The sequence below is a fragment of the Pyricularia pennisetigena genome, chromosome 3 (assembly GCF_004337985.1).
Source record: "Pyricularia pennisetigena strain Br36 chromosome 3, whole genome shotgun sequence".
Classification (NCBI taxonomy): Eukaryota; Fungi; Ascomycota; class Sordariomycetes; order Magnaporthales; family Pyriculariaceae; genus Pyricularia; species Pyricularia pennisetigena.
The window spans coordinates 3,488,050-3,504,355 of NC_043742.1; the positions used below are offsets into that span (position 1 = coordinate 3,488,050).

At 44.5% G+C, this 16,306-nt stretch overlaps 3 protein-coding genes across 3 annotated transcripts; all 3 read right to left on the reverse strand.

Annotated features, from left to right (window-relative positions):
* Positions 1-27: 27 nt before the first annotated feature.
* On the reverse strand, positions 28-1,649 carry PpBr36_02695 (uncharacterized protein; the record flags this gene model as incomplete). Its single annotated transcript, XM_029889873.1, has 2 exons — positions 28-1,282; positions 1,369-1,649. The coding sequence occupies 2 exons, from the start codon at positions 1,647-1,649 to the stop codon at positions 28-30; spliced, it is 1,536 nt and encodes a 511-aa protein (XP_029753324.1).
* Positions 1,650-12,455: 10,806 nt separating this feature from the next.
* PpBr36_02696 (uncharacterized protein) lies at positions 12,456-13,522 on the reverse strand (the record flags this gene model as incomplete). Its single annotated transcript, XM_029889874.1, has 2 exons — positions 12,456-13,202; positions 13,280-13,522. 2 exons carry the CDS (start codon positions 13,520-13,522, stop codon positions 12,456-12,458), a joined length of 990 nt encoding a protein of 329 aa, XP_029753327.1.
* A 1,466-nt stretch (positions 13,523-14,988) lies between these two features.
* PpBr36_02697 (uncharacterized protein) lies at positions 14,989-16,098 on the reverse strand (the record flags this gene model as incomplete). The annotated part of the gene is made up of 4 exons (XM_029889875.1): positions 14,989-15,083; positions 15,210-15,332; positions 15,491-15,844; positions 15,948-16,098. The coding sequence occupies 4 exons, from the start codon at positions 16,096-16,098 to the stop codon at positions 14,989-14,991; spliced, it is 723 nt and encodes a 240-aa protein (XP_029753326.1).
* Positions 16,099-16,306: the final 208 nt, after the last annotated feature.

Here is a 16,306-nt window from a genome sequence, read left to right on the forward strand (position 1 = left end):
CATTCATGGACTGGTTGGTTCCTAATTTTAGGTAATATATGGCTGGTACACGGTCCCCTCCTGGTGCGCCCTCCGGTAGAGCTTCCTATTGGAGCGGGACAGGTAGAACTTGAGAGCCATGGCGCTGGAGCAGGCAATGAGGGCCATGACCATCATGAGGATAAAGGCCATGCGGTAGCGCGGCTCGTCGGCGTCGTCAAAGAAGTAAGGGGCGATCAGGTTGCCGACCTGGCCCAGGACGTTGACAAAGGCGACCGAGATGGCGCGCTTCTCGGGCGTGCGGCCCATGGTGTTGCTCGTCCAGGTGCTGATGAGCGGGTTGGACGTGTACATGCCGCCGACGTAGATGAAGCTGGCCGCGTACCGGGCGTTGGTGTTGGACGTGGCCAGGCAGATGACGTAGCCGGCGCAGCCGACGGCGATGGGGCCGGCGAAGTGGTAGCCCCTCTCCTTGGTCTTGTCCGAGTGCCACGCGTTGAGCAGGGACCCGGCGGCGGCGAAGATGTAGGGCGGCGCGGTCAGCACCAGGGTCAGGGTGTTGTTGTAGCCGAAGCCGCGCACGATGCTGGGGAAGAAGTTGCTGAAGCCGTAGGCGGCGCTGATGCCGATGTTCATGGCCACCAGCATCCACATCTTGTAGTCGAGCACCGACATCTTGAGCCCCTGCCAGACGCCGCTCTTGGCCTCGGACGTGGACACGCGGTCGGCCAGGATGCGCGCGGCGGCGACGCGGCGCATGTCGGTCGTCATGCTCCACATGGCACTGCCCGTCTCCGAGTCCGGGTAGTCGGGGAGCATCAAGAAGCACAACATGGCCAGCCCGGCGCCCGTGGACGCGAGCACGATGAACAGCCACTGCCAGCCGGCCAGGCCGTGGGAGCCCTCGAGCGTGCCGAAGACGGCGGCCGCGATGAGCCCGGCCACGCAAAAGGCGAGGGTCTGCCCGGTGTAGAGGATGGCGCACCGCAGGGCGAGCTCCTTGCGCGTGTACCAGCACGACATGACGTAGATGGCTCCGGGGAAGAGCGGCGCCTCGACCACGCCGAGGAAGAAGCGGACGGCGATGAGGCCCTGGTAGTTGCGCACGCCGCAGGTCGCCGCCGAGACCCCCGACCAGATCCAGGCCATGCAGCAGAGGTAAACACTCGGCCGGACCTTGCCGATGATCATGTTGCTGGGGATCTGTCCGAGGACGTAGCCCAGGGAGAGGATGGAAACCGCGGTTCCGAACTGGTAGCCTTCCAGCCCCAGGTCTTCATCGAGAGAACTAAGGCGAGCCTGACTGTTTGTTTGTTTGTTTTAGTTATGTCAGTTGGTGTGTCTAGGCTTGAAAGATGAAGATAGATGGTATGAGGGTAAACGGCTTACGCAATCGATGCTCGGTCCAGGTAGTTGAACAAGTAGAGCACCCAGAGACACGGGAGCAGCGTCATGTCCAGTCGCCTGACAACCTGCTTCTCAAGGTCGCGCCAGTTGGGGATTCCCAGGGCATCTATTTGCTCCTCTGCGCTGGGGAGATGCCTCTCCTTGCCCTCAATCACATCGTTTGCCTCCACAAGACCAGGCTCCACATGGCTGACATCCTCGCCCTTCTTGTCGTTTGCGGTGGGCTGGAGAGCATCGCTGCCCTGCTGCGGCTGAGCAGCCATCCTTTCCTCGACTACTTTTGATCGCGGGAGGGTCAAAAGTCCTGAGAAAAGATTTCTAGGGCCGGTGGGAAAATAGTGATAAGAGAGCAGGAACAGTGCAAGAGATGCTATGAAGCTGCACTTGCCTTGTCCAGTCATCTATCTTATATACCCATCCCCATATCTGACTGTGGAGCTGTCCCCCGGATTATAGAGTCCGGAGTAGGCGGGGAAGCAGGCCGAATACGCGTGCTCATCTCGGGGTTCTCCGCGTTCTACGCCGTCGGTGTGGTAAATGTCTGCCCCCCGCAATTCTTCCCTGGGTCTCGTTACCACGCGATGCAGCGTCATCAACAACTTCATTTGCCTCATTGGGCCGGTGGAGTCCAGTTGCAAATCCTGTTTCTCCACGATAAAAAGCCTAGATTTCTGACATCCGGTCTCCAGTAAAGTCACACTTGGTTTCTTCACCAGAGCTTGCTTGTGGCTTTATTTTTCCCCGCTTGATTGTCATTTCTGTGAGGGGGTGCTAAGACTGATGAGGGTGGCCGGTATCCGATATTTTCTCGTCCGTATCCACAGTAAACCTCTCTATCGGCTGTCAAATCTACACGTATTCCAGGTTGACCGACAACCAAGTGTTCTTGGCTAGCTGCAGATGGCGGGCATGTCTGATAAGAATGTGTCGTCGATTAGGTAAATCATCACCAGAACCGGACCAAGACCCTTGAACATGGCAAGACTCCTGGGAAGAAGCCCTCGTCTCGAGACCCGTTATGCGGTCCGTTCCAGGGCACAGTTGGCTCCCGTATGCCGTATAGCCGCATTTGCGGCTCCGAAAGGCTTGAGTGCCGAGCATGCCCAGCCAGCGCCGAGCCCGAAGGTCTCCATTTTCGACACCCCACTATCCGAAGTTTACCCTCCGACAGGACGCCGACAAAGGTATAAGGCCAGCCAGAGAAGCTGGTGACACGCAGTATGTGTAATTCGGCCCGATCCAAGATTGTTCCTCGGGCGTCTTTGATCCAAAGGTATTGCGTCGCCCTGTAACGTTGCCGTTTGGTGTTGAGCGTCTATAGAATTGATGATTGGCTCCCTGTAGGTTCTTCGTCTTTTCGGCCAAGACAAAACGATCGTGCGCAGCAACAGCTGACGCACACGAACGTACACGTGCAGCCTGCATGAGTGGTAGGAGAGCCATGTCTTCAGGTAGGGTGCGCTATCTAGGCTAACGAGCGTGGCAGCGCTTTTATGGTGTGCACAGCGCTGACTAAGCTCATCTGGTCATGTGATGCCAAGATCTATTTACTGCAACACACCCCCCAGTTAACTTTGCGTAAGTAAGCAGAATTAACTATTTATATAACTATATACAGCTTTTACGGCCAATATCTGTATATATTTATTTACGTAAACAAAAAAGATTTATAATGCTAATAAGCGGTAGCGGTGCAACGCGCGCCGCAAACGGGTTTTACCAGCTTTTAACGTTTTCTATTGTATTTAACGCAGGCGGTAAACCTTTTTTAATGGCGACGAATCCGTAATATTATACCTTTTATTATATTAATAACGATAATATTTTATAATAAAATTGGTAGGCGTACGGCGAATATATATTTCGTTCGTTTTTTTGAATCCGAATTTTAATTTTAAGCTTTATTTTATACCCAAATACCCAATTCGTAAATGGTCGTTTACGCTTTGTAATTTGCGTTTAACGATTTGCGCGCCTGTTAACGTCGATATTAATACCAGCAATAATAGCAACAATAACAAAAATAAATTTTTTTCCGTTTATTTTGGCGGGTTAAATTGCGTATAAACCGCGCTGTGCGTTAAATACCGGTTAAACGCTGGTTAACGGGTATAATATAATATTTTTTTTTATTCCCATTAACGGGAATCGATTTGGTCGCGCCGAAAGGCGTATATAATTGTAAATCCTTACCCGCGCTTTAGCGAATTTCCGAACGTACGATTTAATTAACGCGTTCCCTATATATATATAAACGAATTAACGCCGCCGAAACGTTGTAATTGTAACGCGTTTTTTAATTTTCCTAGCGGGAAATTGAAAATTAACGGGTATAATTTATATCGCAACCGGTTTTGTAATATTATATTAACGGTAAAATATAGGTTTTTTTTACCGTCGTTACCGGCGCCGTTTTCGCTTTTGCGGTTACCGATACGGTCCCCGCCGCTATCCCCGCCGAAACGGCAATTTCCAAAACGTAAACCGAAAAGGTTATTACCGAGGTATTAATAGTTAGGGGTTTTACCGATTTTGCGTCCGCCCCCGCTATTACCCTTACCGCTACCGAACCCGCCCCTACGCCTACCCAGGCCGCCGCCTTTAAAACCGTTTCCGGGCGTATTAAAAGCGCGCGCGGCGTTAAAAACACCGTAAATTATTCCTAAACCGTATTTAAAAGCGTGGGGTATTATTAATTATATATACAAAAATTAAAAGGTATAAAAAGGAGGAGGGAGGAAACCGAGGAGGAAAAGGAGGATAAGGAGGAGGAAAATAGCGAAAACCGTCCCGTCCGTTTCATAAATATTTCTTTTATTTTAAAACGTTTATTTATAAATAACGTAAACTAACGTACGTAGTATAATCGCGTCGTTTTCGCCCCCGTCGTATACGCCCAAACGATTTTGTAAATCGCCCGGTATTATATTTCGGGTGTACGAAAACGTATTTGTCCGGAATTACGACCGGTTTATACGTTAATTAGCCCGGCGTGCGTTCCCGTGTTCGGGGAACGCGTTTACCGCGTTATTGGAATTACCGAAATGGGTATACCTGCTTTTTTTTCCCAATTGGGGGATTTTTTAAACGCGCCGCGCGCGACCTGGGCCAGGCGTTTTTTATATCGCCGCGTACCCCCGTTAAAAAAATCCAATTTTTTCGGAACGTGGTTACGTATTATTTCCGGGATTAAACCGAATCCCAAGCGAAAAAATTGGCAATTTTCCAGGCGAGGAATATTTTTGCGCTAAAACCCGTAAAAAGGGTTTTTAATGTTTTTTTTACGCCGTAAAACGTAAAAAAGGCGTTATTTTATAATACCCAGGTGGGATCGGGGTTAGTTATTATGGGTGGCGTACCGGCGGTGGTGGGTGCGATTTTTAATAGTTAGCCTATTACGGGTATTTATTTTATATTATTTCCTGGCGGCGCTGGCGCCGGTTATTAGGTTTTTTTATAGGTGGGTTTCGGCCTTAAATATTCGTTATTTTATATATTCGTTGCTTTTTATCGTTGTTTTTTTTTTTTTTAATAGGTTTAACACGCGTTATTTAATGCTGTACTCCTTACCGTATTTCCGAACTCCTTTCTAAATTTTGCTAAACGTTATAAAAATTTAAAAATGCCTTAAAATATTCGAATTTGGGGATCGATAGCGATTTGGTAAATCCGTTTGCAGGTATATGTGAACATGGCTAGCGCAGGGCTAATTATATTAGCTACCCTGCATTATCTTATAACGGCTAGCACGGGCTAATTCTATTAGTCACCCTGCATCGATCAAATAAATAAATAACAAATAAAACGTATACGCGTTTATACACACAAAGCTTTATATATCACGTCTTTGTTCATAGTTTCAACAACAAAACAAATACGTCATATTTAATTTAGCTTAGTGGTATAATGCACGTACCATAATCTATATTATATATACGTTGAAGTGCGTGGGTTCGAATCCCGTTGTGGTCGCAGATTTTCTGTGCATGCATAAGCACAATAGGCCGTTAGGCTCAATGGGCCGTTAGGCTCAATAGGTCGGCAGGTTAGTCACATGAATAAGGCCAAATCATGTGACGTGACCCCGCATTCCGGACATCCGGATCGAAGATCTGCACCTACGGATTCGAACACGTAATTCATAACTTAGCCTTAGATTCATCACCTTCATAACCTTCATCGATTCAACGATTCAACGAATCGATTGTGCAACAACAATATATTATCTCTATTACCCGCTAGCAGACGGTTATCTGCCATTTCAACGTTCCATCAGCCTTATACGTGATCCACTTTTCCCCGCGTTCAAGATTAAGCTTATTCTATTTCGTAACCTCCTCACAGTATAAATTTTGTTTCCAGGTAAATAACGTGGAAATTTTTTTTGGCGTGCTCCTGTTTAAACCATATATTTTATATATTTATATGGCGCAGGTTAATATTAATACGAAAATTTTTATTAACGATTAAGCGAATCGTTTATTTATTATCGCAATATAAATTCCAGGGCTGGCCTAAATTTAGCTGTATTTTTTTGAAAATCCGTTTTAAAGTTAGAGTTTTTTTGGCCGTTTTCGATAATACGTGTAATTTTGCTTTTATTGTAAACGTCGTTACCGTGGTTTACCTTACCGCCCTCCAATTAATAGCTCCTCCGAATAGCATTATTACGTATTTTTTTGAAAATTTCCTCGTATTTAAATCGTCGCCGAAAAATGCGTTATTTGCGAATATAAAATGTTAATTTTGGTCGTTCGTTCGGTATTTAATTTTTAAAAACCTCGTACTGTATAAATAAAATAATATTTTTTTGGTTAAACGTTTGTAAAAAGGATTAGGATTGGTAAAAAATTTAAAAAATACTAATACTACGTGCGCAACGTCCGGTTTAAATATAATTGCGGTATATAAAATAAATTTTATTATTTCCTGGTAAATTTTAACCTCGTTTAGAATTGCGGTCCCTTCGTATTTTATTATAGGATTTTTTGGTAATGGCGTTGGCGGGTATTTCAAGTTTTTTGTAAATTTAAAACGTATAGCGATTTTTTCGATATACGAATCGTGCAATAAAATCGCTGTACGTCGCTTTTTATTTCGTAATACGCGCATTTTAAAAAACCAGGAAAACTGCCCCTCCCGTAATTTATATTTAACTTTTAGGCCGTCGACAACCGTTTTACCGTTTTTGGCGTGTTTTTCGGTATATAATACAATTATATCGTTTACGAAAAAAATTACAATAACCTTGTTTTATGTAAATACGTATATATATAATTTATTACCAATTGGTTTAAATCCCAAATTTTATAGCGTTTTTAGGAGTTTTTCGTACCAAAATTTGGGTGATTCCCTTATACCGTAAAACGTTTTTCGTAATTTAAATACAATATTTTTTTTCCTAAACCCTTTTAATGCGGTGTAAAACATTAGTTTATTTATATTAAGCGTTACGTTAAGGAAAACGTTATTTATATCGATTTGGATCGTTTCGAGGTCGAAATACGCCATTAGGGCTAATATTAACCTGAAATTACGTGCTGCCAATATCGCCGCGTAAGTATTTTCAAACGTGTTAAGCGTTTATTAATTATTTTTTACCACGAACCGTGCCTTATAACGTTCGAGGTAAACGTTTTTGTCGAATTTATACGTAAATACCTATATAAACGGTACGGGTTTTGTAATGCAGTTCGACCGAAGGGTTATTTCCCATATTTCTTTTTTTTCGAAATTTATCTATTCCGTTTTCGCTGTTTTAAAAAATTGCTTTTTATCCGGGTGCGCCATAAGCTTTTTCCAGGTTTTAGGCGTAAATACAAAGTCGTTTTTATGCGGTTTAACCTTTTTATCCGGTTTTTTCTGTTGTATTACCGCCGCAATAATTTCGTGCAATATTTTGTGGTTATAATTACCGCTTTCCAACGTGTTTTGTTAATTAGGTAAAAACGTTAATAAAAACGTTAATTATAATTAAAAATTTGGAACGAATATCCGGTTTTCGGTATATATTTATTTTAAATAAATATTATTATTTCCGTATACCTCGTTTTTTCCCCTTGGGATCATCGCGTTTGTAAAACTCGTATTATTATTATTACCCCCGCGCCTTCCACGGGTTATATTTCCTTTACCGCGTTGGCGTTATCCTTTCGTATTTATTTCCAAAACTTTTATAGTAAATCGGGGCATTTTCGAGGAGCGTTTAAATTTTGTTATGCGCGTTTAAACGTTAATTTGGGGTGCCGGCGCGGGCGTAATATTTGGGGGTCGTGCGGATATAACGGTAATATTTGTCGGGTTCGGTGGTTCGGATTGCGGTTTTAATATATTACCCCCGACGAAAAAACGGTTAAATATAGGGTATTCCCGCGCCAATTCGTTATTAATAACGATTAATCCCACCGTTCGGGTGCTTTTTACCAGTTTCGGCGCACCCGGTTCCTTTATAGGGTCCGTGGGCGTACGCGGTGGAAATCCGTTATTATTTAATATACGTATACCGAATACGTAATTTTTTCCCGTTTTGGGCGTTATTGTATTATTTTCCAAAATTTTTAAATACGTTGGTGTTACCAACGTATATTTTACTAATTCGTTAACCATTTATATTTTAAGCGGTTCCGGTTAATTAACCGTTTTACCTGGGATTGGTCCGCCTAAACCTTTAAAAATGTCGTTTTCTGCGATTTGTTCGCGGAAATGCATATTGCGGTGCTCCGTAGGTGTTTCCGCGCTCCGTTTTTATAATATTAATACGTTATTTAACCCTTAATTAAAAATAAAAACACCTGGATCAGGTGCGAATAATGGTTTATTTCGTAATAAACCCAATCGTTCGACTATTCCGTCCCCCAAAAACTCCAATATTGGTTCGTGGATCCGGTTTATTAAAAACTCGTATTCGTTACTAAATTCACCGGTTTTTATTTTTTTTTTGGTCCCTAATAAAAACGTGTTTCGTCGAATCGGACGTTGCGTAAAATAATAACCCTGTCGAAAAAGGGCACCCAAATATGGTATATTTTAAAGGATTTATATCTAACCAGGTATCCCACGTGCGTTTTAAGGCTCGTTTTAAACATTATTTTATTTTTTAATTTCGCTTTTACCGGGTTTAATACGTAGGTTTTACACCCGTATACGTACGTACTAAACCAATTTGGGCGCAGGTTTTTATTTAATGCAATAAATAATGCAGGTATATATTATTTAAAAAACCTTTTAAATTATATTAATAGGATTTCGTTTGGGTTAAAACCTTTCCGGTTTATTAATGGATTTATATTAATAAAATAATTTGCGGTTATAATTATTTTTGGCCAAATGGAAATAGGTAAATTGGTTATTAAGCGTATTTTAAACGCGCGTACAATTACCTCCTATCCCGAACGTTTTATTTGGCCGTTCGGCTTATATATATTAAAGGGAGGCGTTTTTATTTCGATCCCAAATTTTTTGCAATATTTTTAATAAAAAGTATATCCCGTGTACGTTATTAAAATAAATTCGTTATCGTGGAAAAATTTTGCAATTTGTAGGCCGTATTAGCGCGTTACTTATTGTTCGAAACCAAATATTGTTAATACGAGTTTTGCCTTCGTTTTTCCGGTAAACGGAATAATCGTTAAACGCCCCGAATATTCGTTTTTTAATAATAGCAAATACCGCATACCAGTGCCTAATTTTTCAAAATGGAAAAAATTTAGGTGTATTATATAATAGGGTTTATATAATTCGCCTTTTGGGCGCTTTAATACCATTATTTTACCATATATTTAAACGCACGTTTCGTACTCCAATATTTTTAATCCTTTAATTTTTACACTTTTAACCCGGTGGATTAACGTTTTAAACGCTTCCGGACCCAGGTGGCCGGTTTTCCAATACCAAATTAACGAATTATTTTCTTTTTTATCGTATATTCCCGTGGAATTCCTTTGTAAAATTTTAATAAATTTTATCCAACCGTTTATAACCGTTAAGGAAATAATATTTGCAAAAGATATTTGTACGGTAAGGGTAACGCGCAGGTAGTAAACAGGCTTATATTATAAAAAAATTACGTTATTACGTCGTTATAAACCGCATAATACCAAATTGTCCTTTATATTCCCCAGGCGTAAAATGCAATCCCAACCGTTATACCACACGTTTTTATTTTTTAAATGCGTTTTTAATATAATATTAACGTAAAAATTGGGCACGTACGTTACGTTAACGAGTTTTAGCGTCCGTCCTCCGTTTAATACGTTTTATATAATGCGCGTACCAAACGCGGTAATTTCAAATTGTTAAATACCGCATATAACGAATTGCGGATCCGTATTTATAGGTTTACGGATAAAACCCGGGTCCAGGCGTTTTTTAACGTTTACCAAATGCATAAAACAGCAATTGTCGAACAAAATATTATTATAATATAAGCTGTAGAAAATGTTTATAAACGTAAACGCGTTAGTTCCTTTATCGTAACGTGTTTAAAAGCATATAAGGTCGTCGGGTTCGGTAAAAATGGTTAAATAGGCCGCCGAAATAATGGGCGGCCCCCCCTATTTTTTAAATTGCGGTGCTTTTTTCGTTTTTCCGTTCGTGGTAAATCCTAATTCGGTAATTACATTTTTTTAAATTAATAATTCGCGGACAAAGGACCAACGGTCCTTTTTAAATTCGGCGCAAATTTTTTTGCGATTTTCGGTTAAATAGGGGTTACGTATACGGATTTTAGGGTTTTTTCCTATTACCGCGTATACCAATTTTTCGTATAAATTTGGTAATTAAAAATAATTATAACTATAAGGATATTTATTCCGTATATTTCCCCTGTTTTTACCTTTATTAAAAACGTGGTTTAAATTTTTGTTTTGTTTTTTAACGGATCCGCCAAATATCGTATAAAATTTAGCGAAATTGCGGCCACCCCTTATTAAGGGGTCGGTGGTATCGTCGTAAAAAACGTTTTTAAACTATTTAAAAATATATTTAAAAATAATCGTATAATCCGGTTTATTTAACTCGTTCCGAACGTTTATGGCCCAAAAGGGTTGGAAACGTTTTCCTATTTTTATAAAATTTTTAATCGCTAAATCCCTTTTAAAATCGCTTATTTTATAATTCCGGACCTCCTCGTAAATTAAATCGTAAATTTTAAACCAATTCGTTTTATTATTTATTGTACGCGTTAAAACTAAAATTAATTTATAATTTTTAATTACCTATTTTTTAACGTACGTTAAAAAGGGTGCGAACTTTTCCTAAAACGTTTTAATTATCCTTTTAAACGTATTCCAACCGTTGCGTTAAACGGTAAAAAACGCCGTACTAAAATACGTTAAATTTGTATTTTTTATAACCCATTGCAGGAAAATATTAATTTTTCGGAATTGTTCGTTTATATAATCCCCCTATAATTCCTACGTTTCGCGTATTTTATTTACCGCGCGTTTTATTTCGGAAAACGTAGGGTTATTAGGTATAATAAGCTCCTTTAAACCCTTAGGAATAAATTTATTTATATTTGTAAACGATTTAGCGATTTGGTTTATTTTGCGTTTGGCTTTAAACGGGTTCAGGTCCCAAATTCGTAAATTTGTATAGTAATCGTCGAATCGGGAGCGTTTAAGCGATTTTGTAACGTTTTCGGTAAATTTTTCAAATATTGGGAAATTTTCGTCGGTTTATTGGTTTGGATTAACCAGTTTCCAAATGCGTAATATTTTTGCATTTTGGCGGTAAGTTTTAAACTATTTAGGTTATTGGGCGCGTAAATTGAGCGTTGCTGGCGATTTTTGGAGTTTTTCGGTCGTAAATATAGTGTGCGGTAAAAAGAGAAAAAAATAGATAAAATAGGCGTTATTCGTGTTAATATATAATTGTAATTTGCGTAAAATAGAGATTTTATAGTTTATAATTGTACCGGGCTTATAATTGACGCACACGAACGTACACGTGCAGCCTGCATAAATGGTAGGAAAGCCATGTTTTCAGGTAGGGTGCGCTATCTAGGCTAACGAGCGTGGCAGCGCTTTTATGGTGTGCACAGCGCTGACTAAGCTCATCTGGTCATGTGATGCCAAGATCTATCTACTGCAACAACAGCTGTGCCCGATTAACGGGCATGCTTGCGTAAAGCTTGAATATTGCTTGCTACTGTCTGTGTGTTGGTGCATTCACGGCCAGCTCTCTTCCTGGCTCACGTGAATATTTGCAGACAAGTGTGGAAAACATCACATGGATACGCACCCCTCGTATCATGGGCGCTTTTCGTAGCAGGGGGCACTTAAATCCTTCAGTGTCGAAAAAAAAAAAAAAAAAAAAAAAAACGCCTGGATCCTTTGGCACAACGAAGGCGACAGAGGATGCCAATTATCCAAATACAGCCTTTTCCAGTCAGTGATCCTTTTGTCGCTTGACCTTATATCTGCGCAAAAGACGGTATTACAAGATGTTGCGCTAGACCTCACCGAGGTGTACTTGTGGGCTTCTCATTCCTCGACCGAGGAGAAGTGTGGCAAACACGCGGGGGCGCCCGGTTGCAAAGAAGCAATTAACAAGTCGATTAACTCCCCGGCCGCGGATAAGAGTGCGTAGAAAGCCTTGGCATGACCCATCAACTCATGAAGTTGCTGTTCCGTTCCAAGCAAAGATCATGATAAGGATGCAAGTTTAACCCAAGAGCTTGGCATCGCTCCCAGAATAGTAGCAATCTGGCACAACAACAGTTTGAAATTATCCCAAGCCAAGGAAATATTGGAACTTAAGCTAATCAGTGCGAGCAGAACACACATAGCCTGAATAAAAGCCACAGTTAGGCAAGCGAATGTTGGTGGATATAGTTGGATTCCTTTTGATACGTTCATTAAGAGATCCGCCCCCGAAGGAGCAAAATTATGTCTCGACAAACTTGAGAGGGACTCAGCCGTTATCAAGTTATCATTTATCAGTGGCTTGGGGACACTATTCATGTTCGGCCCGATCATGGACCTGTCGTCTGAAACTGACAAGGCCTTGTTGACTCTGAACGAGATTTTATTGAAAATTCTATCGACAAAGCACTATGGTCAAGAGATTTAAATCTTCTTGGTTCCGGGGAGAGGTTGCAGCTCATCAGCTGCCTCGTCAGCAACCCCGGTTCCCGGGAGTGGCACCAGGCCGGGGGCGGCCGAAGCAACAGGGCTGGCCGAAGCGACGGGCGCGGCAACAGGCGCAGCAGAGGCGACGGGGCTAGCCGACGACACGGGGGCGGCCACAGGGTTAGCGGCCACGGGCGCAGCAGGTGCGGCAGGTGCGGCCGCACCGCTGCCGAAACCGGGCTGGAAGCACAGGTACTTGAGCGGCGAACTGGCGACTTGGAAGCCGAGGATGCTGCAGCCGCCCAGATCGTCAGGGGCCTGGCTGGGCTGGTTGACGGCGGGAGCGGCGTTGACGGCACCTGCGACGGGGGCCGGGGGCGCTGCGGCGGGTGCGGCGGGTGCGGCGACGGCGCCGGCTGCAGTGGCGACCATCTGGGCGCGAACCACACCGGGAACCGACTTGACGGTGTGGGAGTCGGTGAAGAAGCCCGCAGGGTTGGCCTCGATCTGGCGGAGGGTGAAGCCCGTGCCGGTGTCCTGGCCGTTGGCTTGGATGCCGGTGATGAAGGGGCCGGTCAGGCAGCCGGAAGAGCGTTTGACAACCTCGGGACCAGAGTCGGCTGGCTCAGGGTTGGGGAAAGAGATACGGGGTGGGCCGGCGGCACCCTCGGCAGCCTCGTGGATGTGGGTTGCCGTTGTGGCGGGGGACTGGTAAGGACCTGTGACGCCCATCAGGGTGATGTTCTGTAGATATGAACAGCTCAGTTAGTCAATGTTGCAATAACAGAAACGGCATTCCCAAGTAGCATGTCCCCACATACGTAGCAGATGATGTCAAGGTCGACGTTGATGCCGTAGTTGTAGAATCCAATAGCACCAGTCTCGCCGGGAGCAACCTGCCCATCGTTGTTGATGACCTTGTCGGGCGTGGCAACCAGGTTGTATGTCGACGTGAAGGCAAAGGGACCGTTGGGAAGCGGCTGCCCGACCTGCGCCTGGCGCCTCATGACGGGGCCCGCAGCTGCAAGGCTGCTGAGGGCCATGATTATCGAGATAGACTGCATGTTGATGTTCCTTTCTCTTTCAATTACTTTTTATTTTCTGTATGCCAAGTGCTCTGCACAAAACGTACTCAAAGTCGACTGTTTTCTCAAAATGAATGATATTAGACCAGCACTGCTGAGATTGTAATAATAAAGGTGAAATGAAATAAAATAAAATAAAATAAAAAAACGAATGTGCCACGTCAACGTGGATAATCACCAAAACAAACAGGTATAGAGAAGAGGATGGGTGAGAAGAGGAAAGAGAAAAAAACACAAACTTGAAGCAGGCCGGCGAAAGGATGATCAAGACTTTTAGATCTAGGCATTCTGCGATCAGGCCTTTCCATAATGGCACCCAGCTAAGGCGTGCCCAGGTGAGATTTGATCCACATCCTCACACGCAACCCTGCACGGGAAGTCTTCAGCTGCACGGCTGCCGACTGGGCGAAACAGCAGTACCCTCCACACGTGCAGCCAGAACACCAGCTCTCGTGGCCGTCGTTATTGTTCTGGCTTGCAAATTTTTTGGTTCGTGGGCACGAATGTATTGAGCCAAGCAAGCCAAGGTGCACCAGGCTTGACGATCAGGAACCCCCGTGGTGGAAGGGATGACGGAACGGGTCACAGCTGCTCCGGCCAATGGAATTGCTTGTCGTCCCTGATTTGCGGGGTCGGGAATTTCTTGGCTGGGGATGGCAGCGAGATGAGGATCCAGAGTGCCAAGGTCTCGGCCGTTTCTCTTTGGGATCTTTTTCACGAGCTCCATCTTGTTTTGACAAAGAACAAAAGAGCCGGTTGTTTTGATGAAAATGTGGAATCAAGACTTGGGAAAGAAGCGAAAATTTTCAAGATCCGAGGATCAATTGTTTCGGGTGACGAAAGCAGCATGCTCCCTGCACGCCAAATCAATCTTGACTGAGGTTTATTTTTCGCTGGGCTTTGTTGGGCCTCACGGCCGTAAGGCGTAAGGCACCAAGTCTGAAGGTTAGAAAACGACAACTCGACGTTGCCCAGGCTCGTATCCTGCAGTCAATCAGCTTCCGGATGCTAAAAAAGGAGGGCATGTTTGACGCTATAACCAAGGAGTGAAAGTCCCAGATGTTACGTGGTTAGTCACTGGATATAAAAATAAAGGAACGGCTGACGGCCATCCCATATCCAAGCCCGGCCAAACATTCATCCCATCACAAACCCATCAATCACCTTAAAACTTGGGTCAGACGCCAACACCGAGAGGTTAAAGATGAGTTAAGGTTAAAAATGGCCATGGATTTTGGCCCTTCTCTTTTCAAAATCCCGTTCTGGTTGCAGTGGGCCATATTTGTGGGACTTGAAATTTCCTAGCGAAAAGCCAAACACACTGACTGCCAGCCCAAGCTGCCCTTGCTGCCCCACAGCTGCAGGGGAAGATGTAGAAGAGAGAAAAAAAGAAAGAAACAATCAATCGACTTTGGCCCGCCAATTCCGCCCGCATCTAGGCTAGTCTAGCAGTTACTCCTGACACTCGAAGTAACGCACGACTTGCCATCGGGACCGCTGCCGAGTTTCTTGGGCTCGCTGCCGTTGCTGTTGCCCTCGTCTAATGTTTTTGGAGATGACATTGTCAGCAACAAAAAAATGGGAAATAAATGAAGGGGAAAAAAACCCCCCATTTGATCACGGCGCTATGCTAAACACCATTTGTGCAGGGAGTCAGTCGACTTACAGCGGTCGCAGTACTTGCTCGAGTTCTGGCACGAGTTGGTGATCTTGCAGGTGTCGCCATAGTTTGAGTTGATGCCGCACAGCACGCCACCTTTTACAGCGACCGAGTTTTGAATAACGACGTCTACACGGAGGTGGGAACAATTCCCATAGAGGTTAGCGAAATCAAGTATTTCTTCGCTTCTGGCCCCGTCGAATCAAGCCTCACTCCTGAAACAAACACAAACAAAGAAGAAAGACACAAGAGGCGGGTAAAACAAGAAGAAGAAAAAAAAAACTCACTCCTCGGACCGCCATTGTCCTTGCAGTTGCCACAGCTCCTGACCAGCTTGCCGTAGTCGTTGGCGTAAAAGTTGTCAATGACGACGGTGCCGCGCCCGTTGAACTGGAAGATCTTGTCGGAGGCCTTGAAGGCACCTCCGCCGCGGACGTAGCTCGTGCCGGAGCTCTGCTTGAACGTCGCCGCGTCCTCGCACACGTCGGCCCACCAGACGTTGTTGAGCGTGCAGGTGCCCTTGCAGTGCACGCCTTCGGCCTGCGACTTGCCGATGATGACGTTGGACAGCGTCGCGCCGTTCTCGAGGATGAACATGGCGTCCTTCTCCCCGGTCTCGGTTTGGTCCTGGCAGACGGCGGCTGTTTGGGACGGTTTTCCCGTGGTTAGTTTAGTAGTCGAAGTAGGTGTTTTTTTTTCCTCGCTCTCTCCATCAGAAAACGGGTAGACCTGGGTAGGACTCACGGTTGCGCTCAAAGCGCTTCATGCCGCCGTCGAAGCTGCCACTGACGGGAATCGCCGTCGGCACGGAGCTGCTGCCGGCCGATGCGGGGAGAGTTGTAGTCACGGCAGAGACGCCCGTGAGAACGGCGAGGAGTAGGTAGGCTGCGTGCATCTTGACAGGAACGTTCGGGCGTAGACAAGGACCTGGATCGAGGATGGGGGGTTCTGGATTGCGAATCTCAGAGGGCCTGGTGATCAGGTCTCCCCCGGGTCAGAGCAACGAGGATCCCATTGTTGTTTTATACACAACCCCCAGGCGATCAACTAGATAGAACTAAAACCCCCCTGGAAGCGGATTTTCCCCTCTGACGGTACAAACT